This window comes from Eriocheir sinensis, chromosome 14 (genome assembly GCF_024679095.1).
Source record: "Eriocheir sinensis breed Jianghai 21 chromosome 14, ASM2467909v1, whole genome shotgun sequence".
NCBI lineage: Eukaryota > Metazoa > Arthropoda > Malacostraca > Decapoda > Varunidae > Eriocheir > Eriocheir sinensis.
The window spans coordinates 2,939,275-2,956,689 of record NC_066522.1 but is presented as its reverse complement, the minus strand read 5'-3'; the positions used below and the strand labels follow the sequence as shown (position 1 = coordinate 2,956,689).

Below are 17,415 nucleotides of genomic sequence, written 5' to 3'. Positions count from 1 at the left end.
GACTAACCGCGAAACTCGAGAGGGTACTGTGCTTAGGGAGATAAGGATCTGAGCCAGGACATAACCTCACTTTCCCTCTTCTGTTGCCAGTCACTGTAAAAGTTGCCTCATCCGACCACAGAACTGTTTTCCACTTCTCTGGATCCCAGGCTAAATATTTATGGCAAAACAACTTTTCTTTTTTTGTACTGCTGCTAAAATGGGCTTCCTTCATGGTGCACGATACTGGAATTTAAGGTCGTGACGAAGGCGTTTCTGAATGGTTCGCACTGAGACGTCCTGAAGGAGCCTTGGGTTCTTTTCCTTCAGTTCTTTTGCACTGATGCAAGGCTCATTGTCCACCTGACGCTTCAGCACCTTCAGGGTAGAAGTGACACGAGGCCTCCCTGTCCTTTTATTCTTAGGTGGCGGCAAGACAGCACCTCCCGCGTCCCTAAATTTTTTCGTCCAACTTTGCACACTACGAAGCGCCACACCCGTGATGGCAGTTATTTCTTTATTTCCTTTTCCCCCTAGGCTCAGGGAACGTATAGAGGAAATTTGTTCTTTTCTCAGCTCTTTCCTTGGTCCCATTGTCAAGCACAAGACAGGAAAGCAATGCACACTCTACAACAAAAAACACGTGGTGTGGCACAGACACTCAGACACATGCAGTCCGTATGAAGTAATGCCTCACACTGAGGCAGCAACACGTGGTCACGGCCTCAAGGTCACTTGTTCCGCGCCCAAAGTGATGGCACTGGGTGTTTTGCGCCATCACTTTGGGCGCTGACTGTATATGAGGGGCTGCGCGTCCAAACCAGGCCAAGCGCCAAAACCAAAGTTTGCCGCAAATCGCGGTCAAAGTTCGGAGGCTTACTCTCGTCACTCTGGTATTAACGATGTTATGATGGTCATTTTTGGTCAGAATAAACATTTACATGTCTATTTTTACTGTGCAATGGTATATTGCTTTTACTATGCAAAATGATATCTATACCATGCGTCTTAAAAAAAAAAATTTGTCTTTATAATGAATGTTAGAAAACTTTGAGAGCGTTTTGCGACAGAAACGTTAATGTCACGCATCACTTACGAATCCAATAGTACTATTATTTGCACTATGAAGTATTGATGTATATAATACAGTGGCAAAGAGATGAAATAGTGGATAAAAAAATGGCAGAGAGAAGAAATTCCATTTACTTTGAGTATGAACAAAAAATAATGGAATAAAAAATAACACTAAATAGTTACCTCTCTTTAAGAGAGTTTAACTATATTTCTAGGGTCGAAAAGCAGATAGATCTACCACAGACAACTAGAAGAAGGGTTATAATAACGATCTAAAGCATAAAATCAAAATTGCTAAATTTGGCGATTAGCCTGGTTTGGATGCGCGGCCACTCATATATATATATATATATATATATATATATATATATATATATATATATATATATATATATATATATATATATATATATATATATATATATACGTACAGTCAAACCTCACCATTTGCGCACATATGGGTGGACTGAAGATGCACAAATGGCGAATGTGCAAATGGCGAACTTAATAACCTTGGGGAAAAATACATATGGGCGGTCACGGCCCAAAACCCCCCCTACTAGCAAAACAAAAAAAGAAAAAGGAAAAAACACGTCTGCTGGCAAGAAACACGCCATACTCACGGCCAATCTCTCACTTTTTTCTTCCACTGTCCACCTTCTTAATCACTTCCACCTGTGCTATGGTTATCATTGCATTCTTCCAGGATTTAGGCTTCGATGACGCTGCGTGCAGCACGATGGTGGTGCAAAGGTGAGGCAGAAAACATCGAATAACCGCAGTCACCACGGGACGAGGAGAGGCGATCGAGTTATGGCGGGAAATGACATGTTGTGTACGTTGGCAGTGTTCTTCACTGGCGGCAGAGGGTGCGCGGGTGGTAGACAGCTGTAGCTCGCCAGCGGACACCATTTTGCTGCCAGAACAGCTAGTAAACATCCTCAAAATAAGCGGACGCCATTTTGCTGCCAGAACAGCTAGTAAACATCCTCAAAATAAGCGGACGCCATTTTGCTGCCAGAACAGCTAGTAAACATCCTCAAAATAAGCGGACGCCATTTTGCTGCCAGAACAGCTAGTAAACATCCTCAAAATAAGCGGACGCCATTTTGCTGCCAGAACAGCTAGTAAATGTCCTCAAAATAAGCGGATGCCATTATGCTGCCAGAACAGCTAAACATCCTCAAAATAAGCGGATGCCATTATGCTGCCAGAACAGCTAGTAAATGTCCTCAAAATAAGCGGACGCCATTTTGCTGCCAGAACAGCTAGTAAATGTCCTCAAAATAAGCGGATGCCATTTTGCTGCCAGAACAGCTAGTAAACATCCTCAAAATAAGCCAGAACAGCTAGTAAATCTCCTCAACATAAGCGGATGCCATTTTGCTGCCAGAACAGCTAGTAAACATCCTCAAAATAAGCGGATGCCATTTTGCTGCCAGAACAGCTAGTAAATGTTAGAACAGCTAGTAAACATCCTCAAAATAAGCGGACGCCATTTTGCTGCCAGAACAGCTAGTAAATGTCCTCAAAATAAGCGGATGCCATTATGCTGCCAGAACAGCTAAACATCCTCAAAATAAGCGGATGCCATTTTGCTGCCAGAACAGCTAGTAAACATCCTCAAAATAAGCGGATGCCATTATGCTGCCAGAACAGCTAGTAAACATCCTCAAAATAAGCGGATGCCATTATGCTGCCAGAACAGCTAGTAAACATCCTCAAAATAAGCGGATGCCATTATGCTGCCAGAACAGCTAGTAAATGTCCTCAAAATAAGCGGACGCTATTTTGCTGCCAGAGGAGCTAGTAAATGTCCTCAAAATAAGCGGACGCCATTTTGCTGCCAGAACAGCTAGTAAACGTCCTCAAGAATAGCGGACGCCATTTTGCAGCCAGAACAGCTAGTAAATGTCCTTAGAAGATCAGCAGACGCCATTTTGCTGCCAGAACAGCTAGTAAAGGTCCTTAGAAGATCAGCAGACGCCATTTTGCTGCCAGAACAGCTAGTAAAGGTCCGTAGAAGATCAGTGGACGCCATTTTGCTGCCAGAACAGCTAGTAAACATCCTCAAAATAAGTGGATGCCATTTTGCTGCCAGAACAGCTAGTAAACATCCTCAAAATAAGCGGACGCCATTTTTGCTGCTAGAACAGCTAGTAAACATCCTCAAAATAAGTGGATGCCATTTTGCTGCCAGAACAGCTAGTAAACGTCCTCAAAATAAGCGGATGCCATTATGCTGCCAGAACAGCTAGTAAACATCCTCAAAATAAGCGGACGCCATTTTGCTGCCAGAACAGCTAGTAAACGTCCTCAAAATAAGCGGACGCCATTTTGCTGCCAGAACAGCTAGTAAATGTCCTCAAAATAAGCGGACGCCATTTTGCTGCCAGAACAGCTAGTAAACATCCTCAAAATAAGCGGACGCCATTTTGCTGCCAGAACAGCTATAGTCCGGCAAATCTTAAGTGGCGGCTCTGACGTAGACAACCCGCTAGACACTGGTGCTATGTGTCCAACTGACCTCGCACACCGTGCCTCTCAAATCCTTCTCTCTCTCTCTCCCCGTGTCTCTCTCTTTCTCTCTCACTCTAGTATAAAAACAAATATGGTTTTTATGATTGATTCTCTATTTGTGAGTGAATACAAAGAAATTTGTACAACACTTGGCAGAGTTGCCACCGCGGCGTTGTCAGCTCAACTCAACCCAACACACCGCAGTTGCCAGTTGCTCTGTCTGCTTTAATTATCGCATTTCTGCCATTTTTTGGTGTGTGTCTGCCATCTGCCATACAATGTCAGCTATATGGCATAATTATGATAAAATATGGAGACTGTACCTATATATTGAATGCCAGGACCGTCAAGCAAATTCTGATATGAGTCATATGCAGGTGAATGGTGGGGTTCCGCTGGAGATGGCCAGGGAGTGAGGAAGGAGTGGTCGCTAAGAACAGTAATATATTACACTTTGACCTTATTTCCACACCACCTAAGGGGTAAAGAGTCTTGGTGCGTTGTTTTTAAAGAGGTTTATTATTATTATTATTATTATTATTATTATTATTATTATTATTATTATTATGCATTACCGTGCACCATACTCCCCGAATCGAGTACACCCCCACTTTTCTCGCGCACACACACACACACACACACACACACACACACACACACAGAAGAGAGAGAGAGAGAGAGAGAGAGAGAGAGAGAGAGAGAGAGAGAGAGAGAGAGAGAGAGAGAGAGAGAGAGAGAGAGAGAGAGAGAGAGAGAGAGAGAGAGAGAGAGAGGCACGGTGTGCGAGGTCAGTTGGAGACGTGGCAACAGGGTCTAGCGGGCTGTCTACGTCAGAGCCGCCACTTAAGATTTGCCGGACTATAGTAAACATCCTCAAAATAAGCGGACGCCATTTTGCCGCCAGAACAGCTAGTAAATGTCCTCAAAATAAGCGGACGCCATTTTGCTGCCAGAACAGCTAGTAAACATCCTCAAAATAAGCGGACGCCATTTTGCTGCCAGAACAGCTAGTAAATGTCCTCAGAAGATCAAAGGGCGCAATTTTGCTGCCAAAACAGCTAGTAAATGTCCTCAGAAGATCAAAGGGCGCAATTTTGCTGCCAAAACAGCTAGTAAATGTCCTCAGAAGATCAAAGGGCGCAATTTTGCTGCCAGAACAGCTAGTAAATGTCCTCAGAAGATCAAAGGGCGCAATTTTGCTGCCAAAACAGCTAGTAAATGTCCTCAGAAGATCAAAGGGCGCAATTTTGCTGCCAAAACAGCTAGTAAATGTCCTCAGAAGATCAAAGGGCGCAATTTTGCTGCCAAAACAGCCAGTAAACATCCTCAGAAGATCAGCGGACGCCATTTTGCTGCCAAAACAGCTAGTAAACATCCTCAGAAGATCAAAGGGCGCAATTTTGCTGCCAAAACAGCCAGTAAACATCCTCAGAAGATCAGCGGACGCCATTTTGCTGCCAGCGAGATGCCGTTACCATAGCGGCGAGGTGCGCAAATGGTAAGACCACCTGCGCAAATGGTGGGATGATGGCCGCAACTTAAGGCCGCACAAATGCCGAGGGCACATAAGAGAGTGCGCAAATGGTGAGGTTTTACTGTATACTGTATTTTAAAAAATACATCATTTTCATATTTAAACCTTAAATATTGCTAAATATTTTGAAATTCATTCCATTTGGCCTAAATAATGGTTAAAAATGTTTAAACGTGTGTGACCTGTTAATTTGATTAAGTTAATGTTAATAATAGTTCAAAATTAAAAAAAAAAAAAAATTTAATGTGATGTCACAGAATTGTTTTTTTGTAACTATATTTGTTACAGTAGAGCCATAATTTTCTACAATGTTTTAATTAACCTTCTAGTAGCTATACAGGTTTAAAACAAGCTGATAACTGGAAAAAAAGGCTGAAAAATGGGAGAAAATGACCCCCATACAGGTCCACCCCATACCTTGTACGGGTTCACCATACAATGTGGGGAACCCGTATGAAAAAAAAAGAATGTATAAAATGTTTAATAGCTCAAACTACGCAAAACTTTGAGTATTGACAATTACACAGTAGTTAGACAAATGATTCAGGTTTTTTTAGTGGCTGTCTGGTGGAAATAAGTTTTAACCATTTTTTTTTTTTTTTAAATATTTTTCATTTTGCTGTACGTTTTAATCCCATATCACCCTACATATACGTATGATCATGTGTCGTTTTCATTCACTATAATAGCAGAAATGAGAAAAATGTCGAGCTAATATTTAGCATGTTTTGGACTCGGGTTTGTATACATTTTGGGATATACAGTAATGACCTTGTAAATGAACATTTTCTATGACCTTCACTTCTCAAGATATCAACTGGAATGGATTCCCCATGCCCCAAAACCCATAAAAAGTGTTCTTACATATGATTCTAAGACAAGTGGTTATGGACTTACTGCACCGTCTTAATTTGGATAGCAGCCATTTTGAATTTGGTCAATATGGCCGCCACAGTAGGAGCCGAGGAGCCAAGCTTGGCTCCCGCAAAAATTCTAATTAGTATGGTCACAGCTACCTGTGGTCCAAAAATGGCACTTTTGGAATGATTTGAACAATTATTGATTAAGTCCCCTGACTATCAGTTCAGGTACATTAAATGATCTGGTTGTGCAAGTGCAAATTAAGGGTATTTTAATAATTTACTTCATGTAAATAACGATTAGTATTCAAAATAACATGAAATAGTAAATACTGTCTGTTGACTGTGATACTACCTAGGCTGTTTTGAATATTACCCATGTTATAAATAAATTATCAAAATTTACATATAAGCACTTGCAGAGCAGAGCCGGGAGTACCGGCGGAAGAGCTAGATACACAATATGGAAGGGGACTTCCCTTCCAGACAATAACATCTCTTCCCTACCCCTTCCTCACCACCTTCCACAACATAAACAAAGCAGTAGGCGGTGGCTGAGTGGTAGCGTGCTGGGCCCACATTCACCACGTGATGGACAATTCTGGGGGGCAGCATGAGCCAAGAGAAGATGGCGCCACTATAAACACTTGCCTGCGCCATGACGGGCTGCGGCCGAACACCATCCAGGCCCCTCAAGCAAGCCTACCGGCGCTATAAGCATAGACGTAAAAAAATAAAAAAAATAAATAAAAATAAAAAGATAAAAAAAGTCGCCCTTGATCAAAACGGCTCCATCTGCTAATAAAGTAAGGGCTGTTGCGGCTTGTGCTGCTGTTACCCAAGTTATGGACTTATTGCTGCAGTTAAATGAAAGGAAGAAGTGGTTGCAGGCACGATCATGGCTTCAAGGTCGGGAGGACGAGTGTTTTCCCAAACCTCGTCAGAAAACTGTTATGAAGACCTGGAGTCCACAATTTCCAAAGAATGGAGAAAAAATAAAGATATTTTAAACTGTGGTCCCACAGCAAGAGGAGTTCTCTTATCTTGTCAATTAAGTAGTCTTCTACCTCTTAAATTCCGTCACGATGTTGCCTCTCTTTCTATATACTATTGCTATTTTCACGCTGACTGCTCTTCTGAACTTGCTAACTGCATGCCTCCCCCCACTCCCGCGGCCCCGCTGCACACGACTTTCTACTCATGCTCATCCCTATACTGTCCAAACCCCTTATGCAAGAGTTAACCTGCATCTTCACTCTTTCATCCCTCACGCTGGTAAACTCTGGAACAATCTTCCTTCATCTGTATTTCCTCCTGCCTACGACTTGAACTCTTTCAAGAGGAGGGTATCAGGACACCTCTCCTGAAATTGACCTCTCTTTCGGCCACCTCTTTTGATTTTTTTTTTAGGAGCAGCGAGTAGCGGGCTTTTTTTTTTTTTTATTAGTTTCCTTTTTTTGTGCCCTTGAGCTTTGTTGTAGAAAAAAAAAAAGTAAACAAAGCAGCTCTGCCAGTCCATTTTACAAGTTTCTTGGTAGGCCATCTTCCACTGCTCCTCATTCCTCAGCCACTGCCGTCGTCTGTTTGTTTACATACAGCCGCGCGGTTGCTCATACCCACAACCATTTTCCATTCACACAGATGGAACCAAAGGTTGGCCGCACAGGCAACCACAGTTACCCGTAGCATAAAAGGTTGGAAGAAAACGGCCAGTGTGACACCGCCTATAGCACCGTCACCTCTCCTCCGTACAGCAACAGTACAATAAAATGAAGTTTTTATCTATATTTTATCTGATTAGTATTGAATTCCTCTTTTTTTTGTTAGATTTATTGATTTCCATTAGTTTTGTGTTATGAAATTGTGCACAAAGTACTGTTGTAAAAGTTTAAATAAGCAATTATCTGGGGTCCATGAATGGATTAATCCACTTTACATTGATTCCTATGGGGAAAATAGCTTCAGTTTATGAACATTTTGGTGATGAATGGCCTTCAGGAACGAATTAAGTTCATCAACCGAGGTTCCACTGTATTAACAAACAAATAAATAAAAAATAAATAAACATTACTCAGTATTATAATCTACATTATTTCCTGTAAAGGCAGATGAACATAGAGAGTGAAGAAGCACTTAATTCAGCCAATTACATGCAAATGGCAAATAAACTTAAAAGTGTAAATACTTTAAAACAACACAGCAACAAGGTGCAGAGCAGAAACTGGTTCCATAACTACAGTACCCTTCTGAGCTTCATGCTACCTGAGTTTCGCAATCCTCGAGCTTCGCGCTTAGTCCTAAATTCTTACCATCTCGACCTTCACACATCAGTGCCCCGAGTTTCACACTGCTTTGACATGTACGGGTCATGTCTACCTACCGTCAGCATCACGCATGCATGCCTTAGGCCAGGTTCCCACTATTCCATTTTTACGGTGGCCGTCAACATGAAAGGCATCACAAACGTCCCTGTATGAGCTATGACCGTGAGAACCAGGTGCCATTTCACACATGTCGATCATCCTCTTTCAAGTTGAAAAACACAATTAATAAGTATTTATATGTAAATATGACAGTACTGTTAGTGTTTACTACACATCCGAGGCAGTAGTAATTGAACAACAAATTTAATGTCACATGGCGCAACAAAAGAGCTTTGTGAATGCAGGTGTGTGTGCGGTGAACAGCATATAATAGCTAGCGTGCAAACGTTAAGGCGGTTAACAACATATAGTTGCTCCCACAGAGCTTTGTGAATCACACTTTGTTGTAAGCCCAAAACTAAGAACTAAACATTTTGTGAGTCTAGCCCCAGGGGAGGGATTCACAGAGATGCGCGATAATGACGGTAAATACAGTACTGTCTCCAGGATTGCGAGTTTCAAGTTTGCAATTCACCGAGTTTGCAATAGGGACTCAAAAAATTTGATTTTTATTGAAAACTGAAATTGCGATATGACTCGAACTTTGCGGGTGGTGCGCGTGAGAAAGTGGTGGTTTCCACTCTAGTTAACGGGGCAGAGGGGGTCGTGACATCAGGGTGCACTGCGTCGTCAACACCACAACACTGTATTCTGCCGCCCACTGCCATTGTTCACCTCACCCCAGCGGTCCCACCCAACAAAGGATAGTTCGGTGAAACATCATCAACTCAGCCATGACGTCACTGGAGACCCACACATGTGGCCGCGGTCAATAGTTCAGTGAAACATCAACTCTGGCCCTTCCGTGGAATGTGCTAGGCTGCGTGGGCGCGGTGACTCCGGCTCTCTCTATCGCCGGCTTTCAGACCAGCATTTCAGATGAGATGTTGACGATTTTCAATTTTCCCCATAAGAATAATGGTTCAAAGTTTGCGATTTCAACGTTTGCGACCCGCAACGTCGACCTATCTATCGCAAACTTGGAGACAATACTGTACTATCAACTATCAATTTAACTATCAATGTTAACTTCAGATTCACAAAGCTTTTGTTTCGTCGTAGTTAGAGGCACACTAAGGCAGAGAGGCCGCTGATTGGGTGAACGCCCTTGATGAGGTCATCAGACTCGCATCGAATCACAAGCGTGTTTTCAGAACAGTTAGCCATCGTAAGGCTGCCGTCTTCAACTGTGGTTTCAAAGCGACCCATTCTCTCTTCCCATTTTCTTCCTTTTTCCAAGGTATATATTTTGAGAAAACAAGGGAGTAAAGTGGGAAAAAAAGTCAGTTTCTCCACGGGCCAGAACAAATAAGTGCTTTTTCAGTGTTTTCAATACGTCGGGTTTTGCGATCCTTGAGTTTAGCGCTATACCTTAGGAAGAAAGTGAGCGCGAAACTCAGGAGGGTACTGTACTCAGTCTGCACAAGGCGCCACTGGTACTTTGAGGCAGAAACTTACCTCTTCCCTAGCCATGGTCATGTTCACCACAGTCTCCACACCACGAGCATCATCACTCAGGCAGGCCAGGAAATGGCGCACTACCAACTCATAGACAGCCTTCTCCGCTCCAGCCAGGTTCGATGCATACTTGGTGGGGTGGATGGGAGGATGTGCTTTATCTGTCTTTTTCCCCTGGCGTGGGTTGGGTCCCCTCTCAATGATATTGGCTGCAAACCCTGCCAAAACAATACTGTTTTACACCAATTGCCCCTTCCTGCAAATATGAAATGACAACCAAAAATATCCCTAGACATAAAAACAAAGTGGAATCAGACATCAGACAAGAAAACACCCAATAACATGAACTACTACCATTCACTTACCCACCTCCAGATCCTGACACTTGTTATGACCAAAATATCACAGAGGCTTTTCTGTCCAAACCCATGACCCCACTTATCACTCTTCAGTAAACAAACTTATCACCACTGCCCTATTTTACCAGGAATACAAGCAACACTTGGTGTTTTTTTTTGTTACTACTTTGTTTTAGTGCCCTTGAGTTGTCTCCATTGCTGTAAAAATAATAAATAATAAATAATAATAATAATAATAATAATAATAATAATAATAATAATAATAATAATAATAATAATAATAATAATAATAATAATAAATAATCTTATTGACAACTTCACTCAATTAGATGACTTGATGAATTAGGGTTACATTATAAATGGAGACCACCCCATATTTTGTCTACCACTTACCCTCTAATATGATAGGCAGTTACCATATACTCATGTAATAGTCAATCTTATGTAAAAGTTGACCCCCTATATTAGGGAAGTAAATTTATCTTTTGTTATATCAAATGCAAAAGATGACTTGCTCTGAGGGAGGTGGAAGGAAATTCTAATATAACAAGCAAAATTTGAACTTGGTTTCCAAAAACAAAACATTTATTCGCACAGGCTGACCTTGAGACGTGCTTTTTGAATTTGACAAACAGTTGACCCCTGCTATTCATGGCTTTTCCATTCACGGTAATGGAAATTACTTACAGTAAAAATAGGAGTTATGGATTTGGGTTCTGCCTATTCTGGGGAAGGGGTAGCACAAGTCAAATATAGTACAGTGGCTTTGTGTCCAACACGTATTTGTCCAGCGGCTGACCGGTAGAACACCTGCGATTGCCAGCAGGCAACCGCCGGCAACTGGAGGCAAACTGCTGGCAGGTGGCACCAGGCCAGCAGTAGACTGCATGTTAACATCTGAGTTTCACTTGGAGATTGGCAAAATCTGGCCAGCAATTAATGAAACCAGTTTTCTCGACTCTGAGAATGATGGGACCCACCATTACTAGTTTTATTGATGATACACTGATGTGTAGCAATTCAGTGGCTGGATGTTATGAGTGCATGCATGATACTGTAAGGATGTTGCAGAGAGTAGGTTTCTGCATCAATGTGGAGAATTCAGTCTTGGTTCCTACTAAGCACATTGAGTATCTTGGAAATATCATTGATTCCAAGACCATGACTGTCACGCTAACAGAACATAGGAAAGCAAAAATATTGCAGCACTGCTCCCTTTTGGTCATGAAAGAGAGGGAGAAAATCAGGGAAGTTGCAAGAGTGATTGGCCTTCTGGTGGCCGAAATCCCAGCAGTTGAGATGGAAAAGTTACATTATAGAAAGTTGGAAAGGGCGAAGATCAAGGCCTTGGAAAAGGAGAAAGGAAACTTTAACAGATGGATGGCCATCACAGATGAGATTAAGATTTGCATTGGTGGATCAATGAACTGGCAGCTCAGGACAGAAAATTTTTCAGGAAGGCTCCGGAAACTGAGCTATATACTGATGCGTCAAACCTAGGTTGGGGTGGTTGCCTAAATGACTAAACTACAAATGGCAGATGGACGCCTGAGGAGGTGCTTTTACACATTAATGCTCGGGAACTCAAAGCTATTTTGTTCGCACTGAAGTCTTTTGCAAAACTACTCAGGGGACAGCACATCAAGGTGTTGTGTGATAACACTACGGCGATAAAATATGTGAGTGAGATGGGTGGTACTAAGTCCCTTGTTTGTAATGACATCTGCATTTGTATTTGGGATTGGTGTGTTAGCACTGATGCTTGGATTACAGCTTCCCAAATACCCGGCAAGTGCAACATTTTGGCGGACATGGCGTCCCATCACTTTAATGACAGACACGAGTGGCAGCCCAACAGGGGAATTTTTTGGGAGTTGACCTTTATATTTGGAACTCCCTGCATTGACTTGTTTGCTTCTCGCTTAAACAAGCAATTGAACTGTTTTTCTTCCTGGAAACTGGACCCGGAAGCTGCACACGTTGATGCATTTGCACTAAATTGGGCTCCATTCTCTCTTATTCCTAGGTGTCTCCAGAAGTTGCGCGAGGAGAAGGCGCATGGGTGGATGGTCATTCCACTCTGGGCGTCGCAGCCTTGGATGGGCACTCTCCTCCGGATGGTGGAACACCCTCGGGTCATCAAGGCACGGAAAAATGTCCTCTTGCATCCAGCATCGGCGGAGGAACACCCGATTTTGAGGCACGCCAACTTGATGGCTTGTTGGCTGTCCGAAAACAGCTCCGAGAACGTGGCATATCTGCAGCGGGTACAGACATTATCATGGCCTCATAGAAACCAGGAACTGAAAAACAATACCATCCTCACATCAACAGATGGTCACAATTTTGTTGTAGAAGGAACATCAATCCCCTTAATCCCTCTGTGGCCAACATCCTAAATTTTCTATTTGATACATTTCACAGAGGTGTGGGCTATGAGTGTGTCAACGCGGCAAGGGGAGCTCTCTCTGCACTAGGCATAGTGGTGGAAGGCTGCCGGGTGGGAAACCACCCTCTCGTCAACAGGTTCCTGCGAGGGGTCTTCATCTTAAGACCATCTACACCCAGGTATTCGGAGACCTGGGATGTTAAACCTGTGTTGCAGAAAATTCGGACCATGGACCCATTACACTGCCTTTCCTTGAAGGACCTGACGCTCAAATTGGTGATGCTGATGGCACTGACACAAGCAGCCAGGGTCCAGACCTTACACTCATTGATGCTAAGGAACATTGCCATTGGTGAGGCTTCTATTTCCGTTTGGTTAGGGGGTAACATCAAGCAATGCAGACCCAAGTTTATTGTTCAGGCCCTTAAGTTTAATGCTTATGCTCATGATGCCAGGTTGTGTGTCTTTGTGACTATGAAGGAGTATATTGTGAGGACTGCCAAACTCAGAAAGGAATTTGGAAAGGACTCATCAGCTTTATCAAGCCTCATAAGAATGTTTCCAAGGACACAGTGGCAAGATGGCTCAAGACAATGCTGGGCATATGCAGGACTGGCACCACGATGTTCACTGCTGGCAGTGTTCGCCCAGCCTCAACATCTAAGGCCAAGGCCTTGGTTGTGCCGATTATCACAATCATGGCCAAGGCTGGATGGACACAAGAAACCACTTTTGCTAGGCATTATGATAAGGATATTATCCACAACACTGATCTATTCCAAGAGGCGGTTCTTGGTTCGGTGTGATTTCTGTTTGTATGTATGTTATGTATGTATGTGTGGAAGGACTGTTTTGTTTCCATAATGAAGAATGGGCTCTCTTTCATGGTGATTTTCTTTACAACCATTAATATGGTGTGGCAACTGACAGGATTGGATTTATACAACACCCACATGGCTTTAAAATCTCATGTGGAAGCCACCCCTAGCAGAGGAATGATTTGCTGAAGTAAAATTACTGAAGTACATGAGACTTACCGTAGGTCAGCTGAAATGTGCCTTGGATTTTGCGAGGCAAATCACCTCTGCTAGAGGGGAGCTTTCACATGCCCTCCACTCCCTCCCTTCATAAAATGGTGGGCCTTGGGTTTCCCAATGCAACCTTTACGACAGGAATAGCTGAGACACACAGGTTCATGTGGGTGCTTGTACTCTTTACAGTCTGACAGTGTGAGGCAGCGCAGCGCATCCCATGTGCAAGCTTCCCTCTAGCAGAGGTGATTTGATTTGCCTCGCAAAATCCAAAGCACATTTTAACTGACCTACAGTAAGTCTCATGTACTTCAGTAATTTTCATAAAGGAGGATAGGTCAACCACATCAAATTATCATCAGAATAGCTTAACATCAGTAATAGGTATAGGTTTATTTCAGGAAGCTAGCATGATGGTCTGATGAATGGTGAATTGAATGTGTAGAATTTTAATAGTGTTGAGACAGATTTTGTTGCATGGGGAAGTGGTGGCTGAGTGCTCAGTATGTGGGTGCAGCATCCGGGAGGATGCAGGGTCATGTCCCGCCCGCCACTACAAACAAGTTGCCAATCTTTCAGTCATCACTGAGTGGCCAAAGACTACCAGCATGCTGTCCTGAAGACCATCTATTAACTAAGACTATAGATTCTCTCTTAAAGAAGATATAAAATGAGCTCTGGGGGGAGCATGAGCCAAGCAAGATGGCACCACTATAAACACTTGCCTGCACCATAATGAGCTAAGGCAGACCACCAGGCCCCACCAAGAGAGCCTACTGGCACTACAGGCAAAAAAAAAAAAAAAAAAAAAAAAAAAGTCATCTGGTCTTCTACTATGACTATGATATATTCGATTGAGAAATAAAATTTAAGCACAAAGAAAATCAGCATCCATGTAGAAGTCAACCATTTTAACTTGATCATTAACCCTTAAAGCACAGCTGTCGACAATAGTCGACAGCTGGTGCCTGGGCTCAAACCGCGGGTGTCGACAATAGTTGACAAGGCATTTTTTGACTTAGCACGCCGTCAAATTTATTTTGTTTATGCTGAAGTAGGGTAAGCATGTCGTTTTCTTTCAAACAATACCCAACCATGCTCTCTTGACTAATTATTGGTCAGTGTAAGCTTGTGTAAGCTTTGATATGATGTCCGCTAGACATCCCACCTCTTCTCACCTTCCAGTGAATTTCATCCACAAGATGGGGGCCCTTTGACCTCAATACCCATCAAGGGCATCAAGAAGGCCTAGAAGTTAAGTTATTTTGGGGTGTGGTTCATATAAACTGTATGAAAATTATGCTTCTTATTACTAAATCATAGAAGGGAAGTCCACTTGGGGTGGAAAACTGTCTATAAAAATGTGTTCCCAGTGATCCTACTTCAATATTCCATATGCGTCTACCAAAGGTCACATAGTCTTCAACTTAATGTTAGTAAACAGTTAAGGGTATGTACTTTACAATGGTACTTCATTCAGTTACGTGAGTTAAGTAGAAGTGAAGGTATGAAAGGTTGAAGTTTTTTTTTTTTTTTTCTTTCTTTTTACAGCAGAGGAGACAGTTCAAGGGCATAAAAAAAAGAAAACTAGTGAAAAAAAAAAAAAAAAACAAAAAAAAAGACCGCTACTTACTGCTCCTGCATAGAGTAGAGAGGAGTGGCCAAAAAGAGAAATCAATTTCGGGAGGAGAGGTGTCCTGATACCCTCAAGTCGTAGGCAGGAGGAAATACAGATGAGGGAAGATCGTTCCAGTGTTTACCAGTGTGAGGGATGAAAAAGTGAAGATGCTGGTTAACTCTTGCATAAGGGGTTTGGACAGTGTAGGGATGAGCTTGATCAGAAAGTCGTGTGAGGCGAGGCCGCAGGAGGGGGGGAGGCATGCAGTTAGCAAGTTCAGAAGAGCAGTCAGCGAGAAAATATCGATAGAAGATAGAAAGAGAGGCAACATCGTGACGGAAGATAAGAGGTAGAAGACTATCAGTAAGAGGAGGAGAGCTGATGAGACGAAGAGCCTTAGACTCCACTCTGTCCAAAAGAGCTGTGTGAGTGGAGCCCCCCCACACTTGAGATGCACACTCCATACGAGGGCGGACAAGGCCCCTGTATATGGATAGCAACTGTGCAGGGGAGAAGAACTGGCGGAGACGATACAGAACGCCAAACCTCAAGGAAGCTGATTTAGTGAGAGATGAGATGTGAAGTTTCCAGTTAAGATTTTGAGTTAATGATAGACCGAGGATATTTAGGCTGGTATTACAAGACACTTTGCCATATCACATCAGCTATTTCTAAAGGTCAAAGAAGGGGTCAGTCGAGTTCTAATGAGTGTTTCTTTATGTTCACGGTAGAGAAGAAGGTTCAAACTAACACCAGGGTCATAAAACTACCCCTGGAAATGCCCACAACTCCTACGTAAGCCTTGTCAAATATGTGTTCTTGGGCGGCGAAATGTCTCATAACACGACCCTTAATGTTGAAGAAGGTGACAGCTGAGTGTTGTTGAAGAATAGGGGATAGGTGTTTGGAAGATTGTGTCGAGTTAATAGGTAGAGAAATTGAGTTTTTGAGGCATTGAAGGACACAAGGTTCCTTCTACCCCAATCGGAAATGATAGCAAGGTCTGAGGTTAAGCGTTCTGCAGCCTCCAGCCTGTAGTCATGTAATTCCTGTTGAGAGGGTCTTCTGTTGAAAGAAGTTGAATAATGCAGAGTGGAGTCGTCAGCGTATGAGTGGATAGGACAGGTTGTTATGGAAAGAAGATCATTGATGAATAACAGGAAGAGAGTGGGTGATAGGACAGAATCCTGTGGAACACCACTGTTGATAGGTTTAGGGGAAGAACAGTGACCGTCTACCACAGCAGAGATAGAATGGCCGGAAAGGAAACTGGAGATAAAGGAACAGAGAGAGGGATACAATCCGAAAGAGGGCAGTTTAGAAAGCAAAAACTTGTGCCAGACTCTATCGAAAGCTTTCGATATGTCTAGTGCAACAGAGAAAGTTTCACCGAAACGGCTAAGCGAGGATGACCAAGAGTCAGTTAAGAGAGCAAGAAGATCGCCAGTAGAACACCCCTTGCGGAACCCATACTGGCGATCAGATAGAAGGTTAGAAGTGGAAAGGTACTTCTGAATCTTCCGGTTAAGGATTGATTCAAAAGCTTTAGATAGACAGGAAAGTAAAGCTATGGGGCGGTAGTTTGAGGGGTTGGAACGGTCACCCTTCTTAGGCACAGGCTGTACGAGGGCGTACTTCCAGCAGGAAGGAAAGGTAGATGTTGATAGGCAGAGACGGAAGAGTTTGACCAGGCAGGGTGTCAGCACAGAAGCACAGTTTTTAAGGACAACAGGAGGCACTCCATCAGGTCCATAAGCCTTCTGAGAGTTGAGGCCAGAGAGGGCATAGAAAACATCATTCCTAAGAATCTTAATAACAGACATAAAGAAGTCAGAGGGGGGATGAGTAGGAGGAATATGCCCAGAATCGTCCAGGGTGGAGTTCTTACAGAAAGTATGAGTGAAGAGTTCAGCCTTAGAGACAGATGAGACGGCGGTGCTGCCGTCAGGGTTAAGGAGAGGAGGGAAAGAGAAAGAAGTGAAATTGGAGGAGATATTTTTGGCTAGATGTCAGAAGTCCCAGGAAGAATTAGAGAAAGCAAGGTTTTGGCATTTTCTATTAATGAAGGAGTTTTTGGTAAGTCGGAGAATAGATTTGGCAAGATTCCGGGCAGAAATATAAAGATCATGGTAAGCAGGAGTGCGAAGGCTCTGGTACCTTTTGTGAGCTG

The 17,415-nt window shown here is 43.0% G+C and overlaps 1 protein-coding gene across 1 annotated transcript in view; it reads right to left on the bottom strand.

The window, feature by feature from the left end:
• Window positions 1-17,415, bottom strand: part of LOC126998305 (DNA topoisomerase 3-alpha-like) — a 154,855-nt gene that overhangs the window by 70,057 nt on the left and 67,383 nt on the right. The window contains exon 9 of the mRNA XM_050859791.1: window positions 9,849-10,066. Coding sequence (XP_050715748.1) covers window positions 9,849-10,066 — 218 coding nt within the window. The remainder of the gene's footprint in view (window positions 1-9,848; window positions 10,067-17,415) is intronic.